At 49.9% G+C, this 12,929-nt stretch overlaps 1 protein-coding gene across 1 annotated transcript in view; it reads right to left on the reverse strand.

The window, feature by feature from the left end:
• The window catches only part of GARNL3 (GTPase activating Rap/RanGAP domain like 3), a 236,191-nt gene that overhangs the window by 11,626 nt on the left and 211,636 nt on the right, over positions 1-12,929 (reverse strand). The window contains 1 exon segment of the mRNA XM_072131865.1: positions 1,837-1,969. Within this exon segment, the coding sequence (XP_071987966.1) occupies positions 1,837-1,969 (133 nt within the window).

The raw sequence follows: 12,929 nt of genomic DNA on the forward strand, positions 1-12,929 counted from the left end.
CGGGGTGAATAATCCTCCACCTCGGAACCCAGGAGGCCGCCGAAAAAACCCAACTAACCATTGCGCTCAAACGTATTGTACCGCCCGTACAACCTAGAAAGGTGAGCATTACTCTAAAACACCTTGTTGTACTTTAAAACATTTTTTACACATGTGGCGCCCGTATCGCCTCTCCTGTTTGAATTTATTATGTGTAGATGATGAGGGGAGGAGACGGGTGCTGTAGCTGTGTAGATGATGAGGGGAGGAGATGGGTGCTGTAGCTGTGTAGATGATGAGGGCAGGAGACGGGCGCTGTAGCTGTGTAGATGATGAGGGGAGGAGACGGGCGCTGTAGCTGTGTAGATGATGAGGGGAGGAGACGGGCACTGTAGCTGTGTAGATGATGAGGGGAGGAGACGGGCACTGTAGCTGTGTAGATGATGAGGGGAGGAGACAGGCGCTGTAGCTGTGTAGATGATGAGGGGAGGAGACGGGCGCTGTAGCTGTGTAGATTATGAGGGGAGGAGACGGGCGCTGTAGCTGTGTAGATGATGAGGGGAGGAGACAGGCGCTGTAGCTGTGTAGATGATGAGGTGAGGAGACGGGCGCTGTAGCTGTGTAGATGATGAGGGGAGGAGACAGGCGCTGTAGCTGTGTAGATGATGAGGGGAGGAGACGGGCGCTGTAGCTGTGTAGATGATGAGGGGAGGAGACAGGCGCTGTAGCTGTGTAGATGATGAGGTGAGGAGACGGGCGCTGTATCTGTGTAGATGATGAGGGGAGGAGACAGGCGCTGTAGCTGTGTAGATGATGAGGGGAGGAGACAGGCGCTGTAGCTGTGTAGATGATGAGGGGAGGAGACGGGCGCTGTAGCTGTGTAGATTATGAGGGGAGGAGACGGGCGCTGTAGTTGTGTAGATGATGAGGGGAGGAGATGGGTGCTGTAGCTGTGTAGATGATGAGGGGAGGAGACGGGCGCTGTAGCTGTGTAGATGATGAGGGGAGGAGACGGGCACTGTAGCTGTGTAGATGATGAGGGGAGGAGACGGGCGCTGTAGCTGTGTAGATGATGAGGGGAGGAGACGGGCGCTGTAGCTGTGTAGATGATGAGGGGAGGAGACAGGCGCTGTAGCTGTGTAGATGATGAGGTGAGGAGACGGGCGCTGTAGCTGTGTAGATGATGAGGGGAGGAGACAGGCGCTGTAGCTGTGTAGATGATGAGGGGAGGAGACGGGCGCTGTAGCTGTGTAGATGATGAGGGGAGGAGACGGGCGCTGTAGCTGTGTAGATGATGAGGTGAGGAGACGGGCGCTGTAGCTGTGTAGATGATGAGGGGAGGAGACGGGCGCTGTAGCTGTGTAGATGATGAGGGGAGGAGACAGGCGCTGTAGCTGTGTAGATGATGAGGGGAGGAGACAGGCGCTGTAGCTGTGTAGATGATGAGGGGAGGAGACAGGCGCTGTAGCTGTGTAGATGATGAGGGGAGGAGACGGGCGCTGTAGCTGTGTAGATTATGAGGGGAGGAGACGGGCGCTGTAGCTGTGTAGATGATGAGGGGAGTAGATGGGCCTTGTAGGGATTTAGATGATGTGGAGAGGAGACGGCTGCTGTATCTGTGTAAATGATGTGGAGGGGAGACGGCACTGTAAGTTTGTAGATAATTCACATAGGAGTGGGTGCTGTAGTTGTGTAGATGATGAGGGGAGGAAACGGGCGCTGTAGTTGTGTAGATGATGAGGGGAGGAGATGGATGCTTTAGCTGTGTAGATTATTAGGGGATGAGATGGGTTAGGGTTAGCTGGGTAGATAATAAGGGCCATGTCTCATAAAGAAGAGAACCCCCCTTTTTCCCACCTTCTCCAGGGGTACTGGGGAACGCTTGCAAGTCGTAACCGGTGGGTGTCTGTGGGGAGCTGTGACTACTGGTGTCCTTGGAGCTGCTGTTAGAGGAGCCCATTGTGGTGGAAGCTTTGTAGTAAATGTCTGACTGGAGAAATGAGAGACAATTACTATAATATCCTAAACCACCATGAAAATTGTTACAATTTTATCAGCTGACACAAATTATATACAAAGATAGCAATAAATGTTTTATCACAGTAATAGGAGCAGAAAACTTCCCAAATAGAAGCAGAACATTTACACTGACAAAAGAGTTAATTCTCATCTCCCCCAGAAGCTCTTGTGTGTGTGGGGGGGATGCACAGTGTTCAATTAGATGAGGAGCTACATTGTGATCTGCACCATGTTGTAGGAAGTCTGTCTCCTTGTGTAGAACCAGTGAAATAGATTCTAAGGGCCCACTTACTGCTACAGAGAAATATAACTCATAGATTCTTAAGTCACATTTACACTATGCATTTTTATTGGTTTTACAAACTGCAAATGTGTCCGACAAAAATGCATCACAAATCATAGCAGTCCTCATAGACTGTAAGCTCTTGTGTCCTCCCTCATCCTCATAGACTGTAAGCTCTTGTGTCACCTCCATCCTCATAGACTGTAAGCTCTTGTGTCCTCCCTCATCCTCATAGACTGTAAGCTCTTGTGTCACCCCCTCATCCTCATAGACTGTAAGCTCTTGTGTCCCCTCCCTCATCCTCATAGACTGTAAGCTCTTGTGTCCCCCCTCATCCTCATAGACTGTAAGCTCTTGTGTCACCCCCTCATCCTCATAGACTGTAAGCTCTTGTGTCACCCCTCATCCTCATAGACTGTAAGCTCTTGTGTCGCCCCTCATCCTCATAGACTGTAAGCTCTTGTGTCACCCCCTCATCCTCATAGACTGTAAGCTCTTGTGTCCCCCTCATCCTCATAGACTGTAAGCTCTTGTGTCCTCCCCTCATCCTCATATACTGTAAGCTCTTGTGTCCTCCCCTCATCCTCATAGACTGTAAGCTCTTGTGTCCCCCCTCATCTTCATAGACTGTAAGCTCTTGTGTCACCCCCTCATCCTCATAGACTGTAAGCTCTTGTGCCCCCCTCATCCTCATAAACTGTAAGCTCTTATATCACCCCCTCATCCTCATAGACTGTAAGCTCTTGTGTCCTCCCCTCATCCTCATAGACTGTAAGCTCTTGTGTCCTCCCCTCATCCTAATAGACTGTAAGCTCTTGTGTCACCCCCTCATCCTCATAGACTGTAAGCTCTTGTCACCCCCTCAACCTCATAGACTGTAAGCTCTTGTGTCACCCCCTCATCCTCATAGACTGTAAGCTCTTGTGTCCTCCCTCATCCTCATAGACTGTAAGCTCTTGTGTCCCCCCTCATCCTCATAGACTGTAAGCTCTTGTGTCACCCCCTCATCCTCATAGACTGTAAGCTCTTGTCACGCCCTCATCCTCATAGACTGTAAGCTCTTGTGTCACCTCCTCATCCTCATAGACTGTAAGCTCTTGTGTCCCCCCTCATCCTCATAGACTGTAAGCTCTTGTGTCACCCCCTCATCCTCATAGACTGTAAGCTCTTGTGTCACCCCCTCATCCTCATAGACTGTAAGCTCTTGTGTCACCCCTCATCCTCATAGACTGTAAGCTCTTGTGTCACCCCCTCATCACCATAGACTGTAAGCTCTTGTGTCACCCCTCATCCTCATAGGCTGTAAGCTCGTGTGTCCTCCCTCATCCTCATAGACTGTAAGCTCTTGTCACCCCCTCATCCTCATAGACTGTAAGCTCTTGTGTCACCTCTTCATCCTCATAGACTGTAAGCTCTTGTGTCACCCCCTCATCCTCATAGACTGTAAGCTCTTGTGTCCCCCTCATCCTCATAGACTGTAAGCTCTTGTGTCCCCCCTCATCCTCATAGACTGTAAGCTCTTCTGTCCTCCCCTCATTCTCATAGACTGTAAGCTCTTGTGTCCTCCCCTCATCCTTATAGACTGTAAGCTCTTGTGTCACCCCCTCATCCTCATAGACTGTAAGCTCTTGTGTCCCCCCTCATCCTCATAGACTGTAAGCTCTTCTGTCCTCCCCTCATTCTCATAGACTGTAAGCTCTTGTGTCCTCCCCTCATCCTTATAGACTGTAAGCTCTTGTGTCCCCCCTCATCCTCATAGACTGTAAGCTCTTGTGTCACCCCCTCATCCTCATAGACTGTAAGCTCTTGTGTCACCCCCTCATCCTCATAGACTGTAAGCTCTTGTGTCCCCCCTCATCCTCATAGACTGTAAGCTCTTGTGTCTCTCCTCATCCTCATAGACTGTAAGCTCTTGTGTCCCCCTCATCCTCATAGACTGTAAGCTCTTGTGTCCCCCCTCATCCTCATAGACTGTAAGCTCTTGTGTACCCCCTCATCCTCATAGACTGTAAGCTCTTGTGTCACCCCCTCATCCTCATACTGTAAGCTCTTGTGTCACCCCCTCATTCTCTCAGACTGTAAGCTCTTGTGTCACCCCCTCATCCTCATAGACTGTAAGCTCTTGTGTCACCCCCTCATCCTCATAGACTGTAAGCTCTTGTGTCACCCCCTCATTCTCTCAGACTGTAAGCTCTTGTGTCACCCCCTCATCCTCATAGACTGTGAGCTCTTGTGTCCCCCCTCATCCTCATAGACTGTAAGCTCTTGTGTCCCCCCTCATTCTCTCAGACTGTAAGCTCTTGTGACACCCCCTCATCCTCATAGACTGTAAGCTCTTGTGTCACCTCCTCATCCTCATAGACTGTAAGCTCTTGTGTCCCCCTCATCCTCATAGACTGTAAGCTCTTGTGTCCCCCTCATCCTCATAGACTGTAAGCTCTTGTGTCACCCCCTCATCCTCATAGACTGTAAGCTCTTGTGTCACCCTCTCATCCTCATAGACTGTAAGCTCTTGTGTCCCCCCTCATCCTCATAGACTGTAAGCTCTTGTGTCACCCCCTCATCCTCATAGACTGTAAGCTCTTGTGTCACCCCCTCATCCTCATAGACTGTAAGCTCTTCTGTCCTCCCCTCATTCTCATAGACTGTAAGCTCTTGTGTCCCCCCTCATCCTCATAGACTGTAAGCTCTTGTGTCACCCCCTCATCCTCATAGACTGTAAGCTCTTGTGTCCTCCCCTCATCCTCATAGACTGTAAGCTCTTGTGTCCCCCCTCATCCTCATAGACTGTAAGCTCCCGTGTCCTCCCTCATCCTCATAGACTGTAAGCTCTTGTGTCCCCCCTCATCCTCATAGACTGTAAGCTCCTGTGTCCTCCCTCATCCTCATAGACTGTAAGCTCTTGTGTCACCCCCTCATCCTCATAGACTGTAAGCTCTTGTGTCACCCCCTCATCCTCATAGACTGTAAGCTCTTGTGTCCTCCCCTCATCCTCATAGACTGTAAGCTCTTGTGTCCCCCCTCATCCTCATAGACTGTAAGCTCTTCTGTCCTCCCCTCATTCTCATAGACTGTAAGATCTTGTGTCCTCCCCTCATCCTTATAGACTGTAAGCTCTTGTGTCCTCCCCTCATCCTCATAGACTGTAAGCTCTTGTGTCCCCCCTCATCCTCATAGACTGTAAGCTCTTGTGTCACCCCCTCATCCTCATAGACTGTAAGCTCTTGTGTCACCCCCTCATCCTCATAGACTGTAAGCTCTTGTGTCACCTCCTCATCCTCATAGACTGTAAGCTCTTCTGTCCTCCCCTCATTCTCATAGACTGTAAGCTCTTGTGTCCTCCCCTCATCCTTATAGACTGTAAGCTCTTCTGTCCTCCCCTCATTCTCATAGACTGTAAGCTCTTGTGTCCTCCCCTCATCCTTATAGACTGTAAGCTCTTGTGTCCCCCCTCATCCTCATAGACTGTAAGCTCTTGTGTCACCCCTCATCCTCATAGACTGTAAGCTCTTGTGTCCCCCCTCATCCTCATAGACTGTAAGCTCTTGTGTCACCCCCTCATCCTCATAGACTGTAAGCTCTTGTGTCCCCCCTCATCCTCATAGACTGTAAGCTCTTGTGTCACTCCCTCATCCTCATAGACTGTAAGCTCTTGTGTCACCCCCTCATCCTCATAGACTGTAAGCTCTTGTGTCCCCCTCATCCTCATAGACTGTAAGCTCTTGTGTCACCCCCTCATCCTCATAGAGTGTAAGCTCTTGTGTCCCCCCTCATCCTCATAGACTGTAAGCTCCCGTGTCCTCCCTCATCCTCATAGACTGTAAGCTCTTGAGTCACCCCCTCATCCTCATAGACTGTAAGCTCTTGTGTCCCCCCTCATCCTCATAGACTGTAAGCTCCTGTGTCCTCCCCTCATTCTCATAGACTGTAAGCTCTTGTGTCACCCCCTCATCCTCATAGACTGTAAGCTCTTGTGTCACCTCCTCATCCTCATAGACTGTAAGCTCTTGTGTCACCTCCTCATCCTCATAGACTGTAAGCTCTTGTGTCCCCCCTCATCCTCATAGACTGTAAGCTCTTGTGTCACCCCTCATCCTCATAGACTGTAAGCTCTTGTGTCCCCCTCATACTCATAGACTGTAAGCTCTTGTGTCACCCCCTCATCCTCATAGAGTGTAAGCTCTTGTGTCACCCCCTCATCCTCATAGAGTGTAAGCTCTTGTGTCACCCTCTCATCCTCATAGACTGTAAGCTCTTGTGTCACCTCCTCATCCTCATAGACTGTAAGCTCTTGTGTCACCACCTTATCCTCATAGACTGTAAGCTCTTGTGTCCTCCCCTTATCCTCATAGACTGTAAGCTCTTGTGTCCTCCCCTTATCCTCATAGACTGTAAGCTCTTGTGTCTCCCCTCTTCCTCATAGACTGTAAGCTCTTGTGTCCCCCCTCATCCTCATAGACTGTAAGCTCTTGTGTCCCCCTCATCCTCATAGACTGTAAGCTCTTGTGTCACCCCTCATCCTCATAGACTGTAAGCTCTTGTGTCCCCCCTCATCCCCATAGTCTGTAAGCTCTTGTGTCACCCCCTCATCCTCATAGACTGTAAGCTCTTGTGTCACCCCCTCATCCTCATAGACTGTAAGCTCTTGTGTCACCCTCTCATCCTCATAGACTGTAAGCTCTTGTCTCCCCTCATCCTCATAGACTGTAAGCTCTTGTGTCCTCCCCTCATCCTCATAGACTGTAAGCTCTTGTGTCCCCTCATCCTCATAGACTGTAAGCTCTTGTGTCACCCCCTCATCCTCATAGACTGTAAGCTCTTGTGTCACCCTCTCATCCTCATAGACTGTAAGCTCTTGTCTCCCCTCATCCTCATAGACTGTAAGCTCTTGTGTCACCCCCTCATCCTCATAGACTGTAAGCTCTTGTGTCACCCTCTCATCCTCATAGACTGTAAGCTCTTGTCTCCCCTCATCCTCATAGACTGTAAGCTCTTGTGTCCCCCCTCATCCTCATAGACTGTAAGCTCTTGTGTCACCCCCTCATCCTCATAGACTGTAAGCTCTTGTGTCACCCCTCATCCTCATAGACTGTAAGCTCTTGTGTCACCCCCTCATCCTCATAGACTGTAAGCTCTTGTGTCACCCCCTCATCCTCATAGACTGTAAGCTCTTGTGTCCCCCCCGTCATCCTCATAGACTGTAAGCTCTTGTCATTCCCTCATCCTCATAGACTGTAAGCTCTTGTGTCCCCCCCTTCATCCTCATAGACTGTAAGCTCTTGTGTCACCCCCTCATCCTCATAGACTGTAAGCTCTTGTGCCCCCCCTCATCCTCATAGACTGTTAGCTCTTGTGTCCCCCTCATCCTCATAGACTGTAAGCTCTTGTGTCACCCCCTCATCCTCATAGACTGTAAGCTCTTGTGTCACCGCCTCATCCTCATAGACTGTAAGCTCTTGTGTCACCCCCTCATCCTCATAGACTGTAAGCTCTTGTGTCCTCCCCTTATCCTCATAGACTGTAAGCTCTTGTGTCACCCCTCATCCTCATAGACTGTAAGCTCTTGTGTCCCCCCTCATCCTCATAGACTGTAACCTCTTGTGTCACCCCCTCATCCTCATAGACTGTAAGCTCTTGTGTCACCCCCTCATCCTCATAGACTGTAAGCTCTTGTGTCACCCCCTCATCCTCATAGACTGTAAGCTCTTGTGTCACCCCCTCATCCTCATAGACTGTAAACTCTTGTGTCACCCCCTCATCCTCATAGACTGTAAGCTCTTGTGTCACCCCCTCATCCTCATAGACTGTAAGCTCTTGTGTCACCCCCTCATCCTCATAGACTGTAAGCTCTTGTGTCACCCCCTCATCCTCATAGACTGTAAGCTCTTGTGTCCCCCCTCATCCTCATAGACTGTAAGCTCCTGTGTCCTCCCTCATCCTCATAGACTGTAAGCTCTTGTGTCACCCCCCTTATCCTCATAGACTGTAAGCTCTTGTGTCACCCCCTCATCCTCATACACTATAAGCTCTTGTGTCACCCCTCATCCTCATAGACTGTAAGCTCTTCTGTCCTCCCCTCATTCTCATAGACTGTAAGCTCTTGTGTCACCTCCTCATCCTCATAGACTGTAAGCTCTTGTGTCACCCCCTCATCCTCATAGACTGTAAGCTCTTCTGTCCTCCCCTCATTCTCATAGACTGTAAGCTCTTGTGTCCTCCCCTCATCCTTATAGACTGTAAGCTCTTGTGTCACCTCCTCATCCTCATAGACTGTGAGCTCTTGTGTCCTCCCCTCATCCTCATAGACTGTAAGCTCTTGTGTCACCCCCTCATCCTCATAGACTGTAAGCTCTTGTGTCCCCCCCATCTTGCTCATAGACTGTAAGGTCTTGTGTCACCACCTCATCCTCATAGACTGTAAGCTCTTGTGTCACCCCCTCATCCTCATAGACTGTAAGCTCTTGTGTCCTCCCCTCATCCTCATAGACTGTAAGCTCTTGTGTCCCCCCCTCATCCTCATAGACTGTAAGCTCTTGTGTCGCCCCCTCATCCTCATAGACTGTGAGCTCTTGTGTCACCCCCTCATCCTCATAGACTGTGAGCTCTTGTGTCACCCCCTCATCCTCATAGACTGTAAGCTCTTGTGTCACCCCTCATCCTCATAGACTGTAAGCTCTTGTGTCCCCCCTCATCCTTATAGACTGTAAGCTCTTGTGTCACCCCCTCATCCTCATAGACTGTAAGCTCTTGTGTCACCCCTTCATCATCATAGACTGTAAGCTCTTGTCTCCCCTCATCCTCATAGACTGTAAGCTCTTGTGTCACCCCCTCATCCTCATAGACTGTAAGCTCTTGTGTCACCCTCTCATCCTCATAAACTGTAAGCTCTTGTGTCACCCCCTCATCCTCATAGACTGTAAGCTCTTGTGTCCCCCCTCATCCTCATAGACTGTAAGCTCTTGTGTCATCCCCTCATCCTCATAGACTGTAAGCTCTTGTGTCCTCCCCTCATCCTCATAGACTGTAAGCTCTTGTGTCACCCCCTCATCCTCATAGACTGTAAGCTCTTGTGTCGCCCCCTCATCCTCATAGACTGTGAGCTCTTGTGTCACCCCCTCATCCTCATAGACTGTGAGCTCTTGTGTCACCCCCTCATCCTCATAGACTGTAAGCTCTTGTGTCACCCCTCATCCTCATAGACTGTAAGCTCTTGTGTCCCCCCTCATCCTTATAGACTGTAAGCTCTTGTGTCACCCCCTCATCCTCATAGACTGTAAGCTCTTGTGTCACCCCTTCATCATCATAGACTGTAAGCTCTTGTCTCCCCTCATCCTCATAGACTGTAAGCTCTTGTGTCACCCCCTCATCCTCATAGACTGTAAGCTCTTGTGTCACCCTCTCATCCTCATAGACTGTAAGCTCTTGTGTCACCCCCTCATCCTCATAGACTGTAAGCTCTTGTGTCCCCCCTCATCCTCATAGACTGTAAGCTCTTGTGTCATCCCCTCATCCTCATAGACTGTAAGCTCTTGTGTCCTCCCCTCATCCTCATAGACTGTAAGCTCTTGTGTCACCCCCTCATCCTCATAGACTGTAAGCTCTTGTGTCCTCCCCTCATCCTCATAGACTGTAAGCTCTTGTGTCACCTCCTCATCCTCATAGGCTGTAAGCTCTTGTGTCCTCCCTCATCCTCATAGACTGTAAGCTCTTGTGTCACCCCCTCATCCTCATAGACTGTAAGCTCTTGTGTCACCCCCTCATCCTCATAGACTGTAAGCTCTTGTGTCACCCCTCATCCTCATAGACTGTAAGCTCTTGTGTCACCCCTCATCCTCATAGACTGTAAGCTCTTGTGTCACCCCTCATCCTCATAGACTGTAAGCTCTTGTGTCACCCCCTCATCCTCATAGACTGTAAGCTCTTGTGTCATCCCCTCATCCTCATAGACTGTAAGCTCTTGTGTCACCCCCTCATCCTCATAGACTGTAAGCTCTTGTGTCACCCCTCATCCTCATAGACTGTAAGCTCTTGTGTCACCCCTCATCCTCATAGACTGTAAGCTCTTGTGTCACCCCTCATCCTCATAGACTGTAAGCTCTTGTGTCACCCCCTCATCCTCATAGACTGTAAGCTCTTGTGTCATCCCCTCATCCTCATAGACTGTAAGCTCTTGTGTCCTCCCTCATCCTCATAGACTGTAAGCTCTTGTGTCACCCCTCATCCTCATAGACTGTAAGCTCTTGTGTCACCCCTCATCCTCATAGACTGTAAGCTCTTGTGTCACCCCTCATCCTCATAGACTGTAAGCTCTTGTGTCACCCCTCATCCTCATAGACTGTAAGCTCTTGTGTCACCCCTCATCCTCATAGACTGTAAGCTCTTGTGTCACCTCCTCATCCTCATAGACTGTAAGCTCTTGTGTCCCCTCCCTCATCCTCATAGACTGTAAGCTCTTGTGTCCTCCCTCATCCTCATAGACTGTAAGCTCTTGTGTCACCCCTCATCCTCATAGACTGTAAGCTCTTGTGTCACCCCCTCATCCTCATAGACTGTAAGCTCTTGTGTCACCCCCTCATCCTCATAGACTGTAAGCTCTTGTGTCACCCCCTCATCCTCATATACTGTAAGCTCTTGTGTCCTCCCCTCATCCTCATAGACTGTAAGCTCTTGTGTCACCTCCTCATCCTCATAGACTGTAAGCTCTTGTGTCTCTCCTCATCCTCATAGACTGTAAGCTCTTGTGTCACCTCCTCATCCTCATAGACTGTAAGCTCTTGTGTCCCCCCCTCATCCTCATAGACTGTAAGCTCTTGTGTCCTCCTCATCCTCATAGGCTGTAAGCTCTTGTGTCACCCCCTCATCCTCATAGACTGTAAGCTCTTGTGTCACCCCCTCATCCTCATAGACTGTAAGCTCCTGTGTCACTCTCATCCTCATAGACTGTAAGCTCTTGTGTCCCCCCTCATCCTCATAGACTGTAAGCTCTTGTGTCACCCCTTCATCCTCATAGACTGTAATCTCTTGTGTCACCCCTCATCCTCATAGACTGTAAGCTCTTGTGTCACCCCTCATCCTCATAGACTGTAAGCTCTTGTGTCACCTCCTCATCCTCATAGACTGTAAGCTCTTGTGTCACCTCCTCATCCTCATAGACTGTAAGCTCTTGTGTACTCCCTCATCCTCATAGACTGTAAGCTCTTGTGTCACCCCTCATCCTCATAGACTGTAAGCTCTTGTGTCACCCCTCATCCTCATAGACTGTAAGCTCTTGTGTCACCATCTCATCCTCATAGACTGTAAGTTCTTGTGTCACCCCCTCATCCTCATAGACTGTAAGCTCTTGTGTCACCTCCTCATCCTCATAGACTGTAAGCTCTTGTGTCCCCCCTCATCCTCATAGACTGTAAGCTCTTGTGTCCTCCCCTCATCCTCATAGACTGTAAGCTCTTGTGTCCCCCCCCCTCATCCTCATAGACTGTAAGCTCTGGTGTCCCCCCTCATCCTCATAGACTGAAAGCTCTTGTGTCCCCCCCCCCCTCATCCTCATAGACTGTAAGCTCTGGTGTCACCCCCTCATCCTCATAGACTGTAAGCTCTTGTGTCCCCCCCCCCTCATCCTCATAGACTGTAAGCTCTGGTGTCCCCCCTCATCCTCATAGACTGAAAGCTCTTGTGTCCCCCCCCCCCCCTCATCCTCATAGACTGTAAGCTCTGGTGTCACCCCCTCATCCTCATAGACTGTAAGCTCTTGTGTCACCCCCTCATCCTCATAGACTGTAAGCTCTTGTGTCACTCCCTCATCCTCATAGACTGTAAGCTCTTGTGTCACCCCCTCATCCTCATAGACTGTAAGCTCTTGTGTCACCTCCTCATCCTCATAGACTGTAAGCTCTTGTGTCCCCCCTCATCCTCATAGACTGTAAGCTCTTGTGTCCTCCCCTCATCCTCATAGACTGTAAGCTCTTGTGTCCCCCCCCCTCATCCTCATAGACTGTAAGCTCTGGTGTCCCCCCTCATCCTCATAGACTGAAAGCTCTTGTGTCCCCCCCCCCCCCCCTCATCCTCATAGACTGTAAGCTCTGGTGTCACCCCCTCATCCTCATAGACTGTAAGCTCTTGTGTCACCTCCCTCATCCTCATAGACTGTAAGCTCTTGTGTCACCCCCTCATCCTCAGACTGTAAGCTCTTGTGTACCCCCTCATCCTCATAGACTGTAAGCTCTTGTGTCACCCACTCATCCTCATAGACTGTAAGCTCTTGTGTCCCCCTCATCCTCATAGTCTGTAAGCTCTTGTGTCTCCCCCTCATCCTCATAGACTGTAAGCTCTTGTGTCACCTCCTCATCCTCATAGACTGTAAGCTCTTGTGTCACCCCCTCATCCTCATAGACTGTAAGCTCTTGTGTCACCCCCTCATCCTCATAGACTGTAAGCTCTTGTGTCACCCCTCATCCTCATAGACTGTAAGCTCTTGTGTCACCCCCTCATCCTCATAGACTGTAAGCTCTTGTGTCCCCCCTCATCCTCATAGACTGTAAGCTCTTGTGTCACCCCCTTATCCTCATATACTGTAAGCTCTTGTGTCCTCCCCTCATCCTCATAGACTGTAAGCTCTTGTGTCCTCCCCTCATCCTCATAGACTGTAAGC

The sequence above is a fragment of the Engystomops pustulosus genome, unplaced genomic scaffold (assembly GCF_040894005.1).
Source record: "Engystomops pustulosus unplaced genomic scaffold, aEngPut4.maternal MAT_SCAFFOLD_158, whole genome shotgun sequence".
Classification (NCBI taxonomy): Eukaryota; Metazoa; Chordata; class Amphibia; order Anura; family Leptodactylidae; genus Engystomops; species Engystomops pustulosus.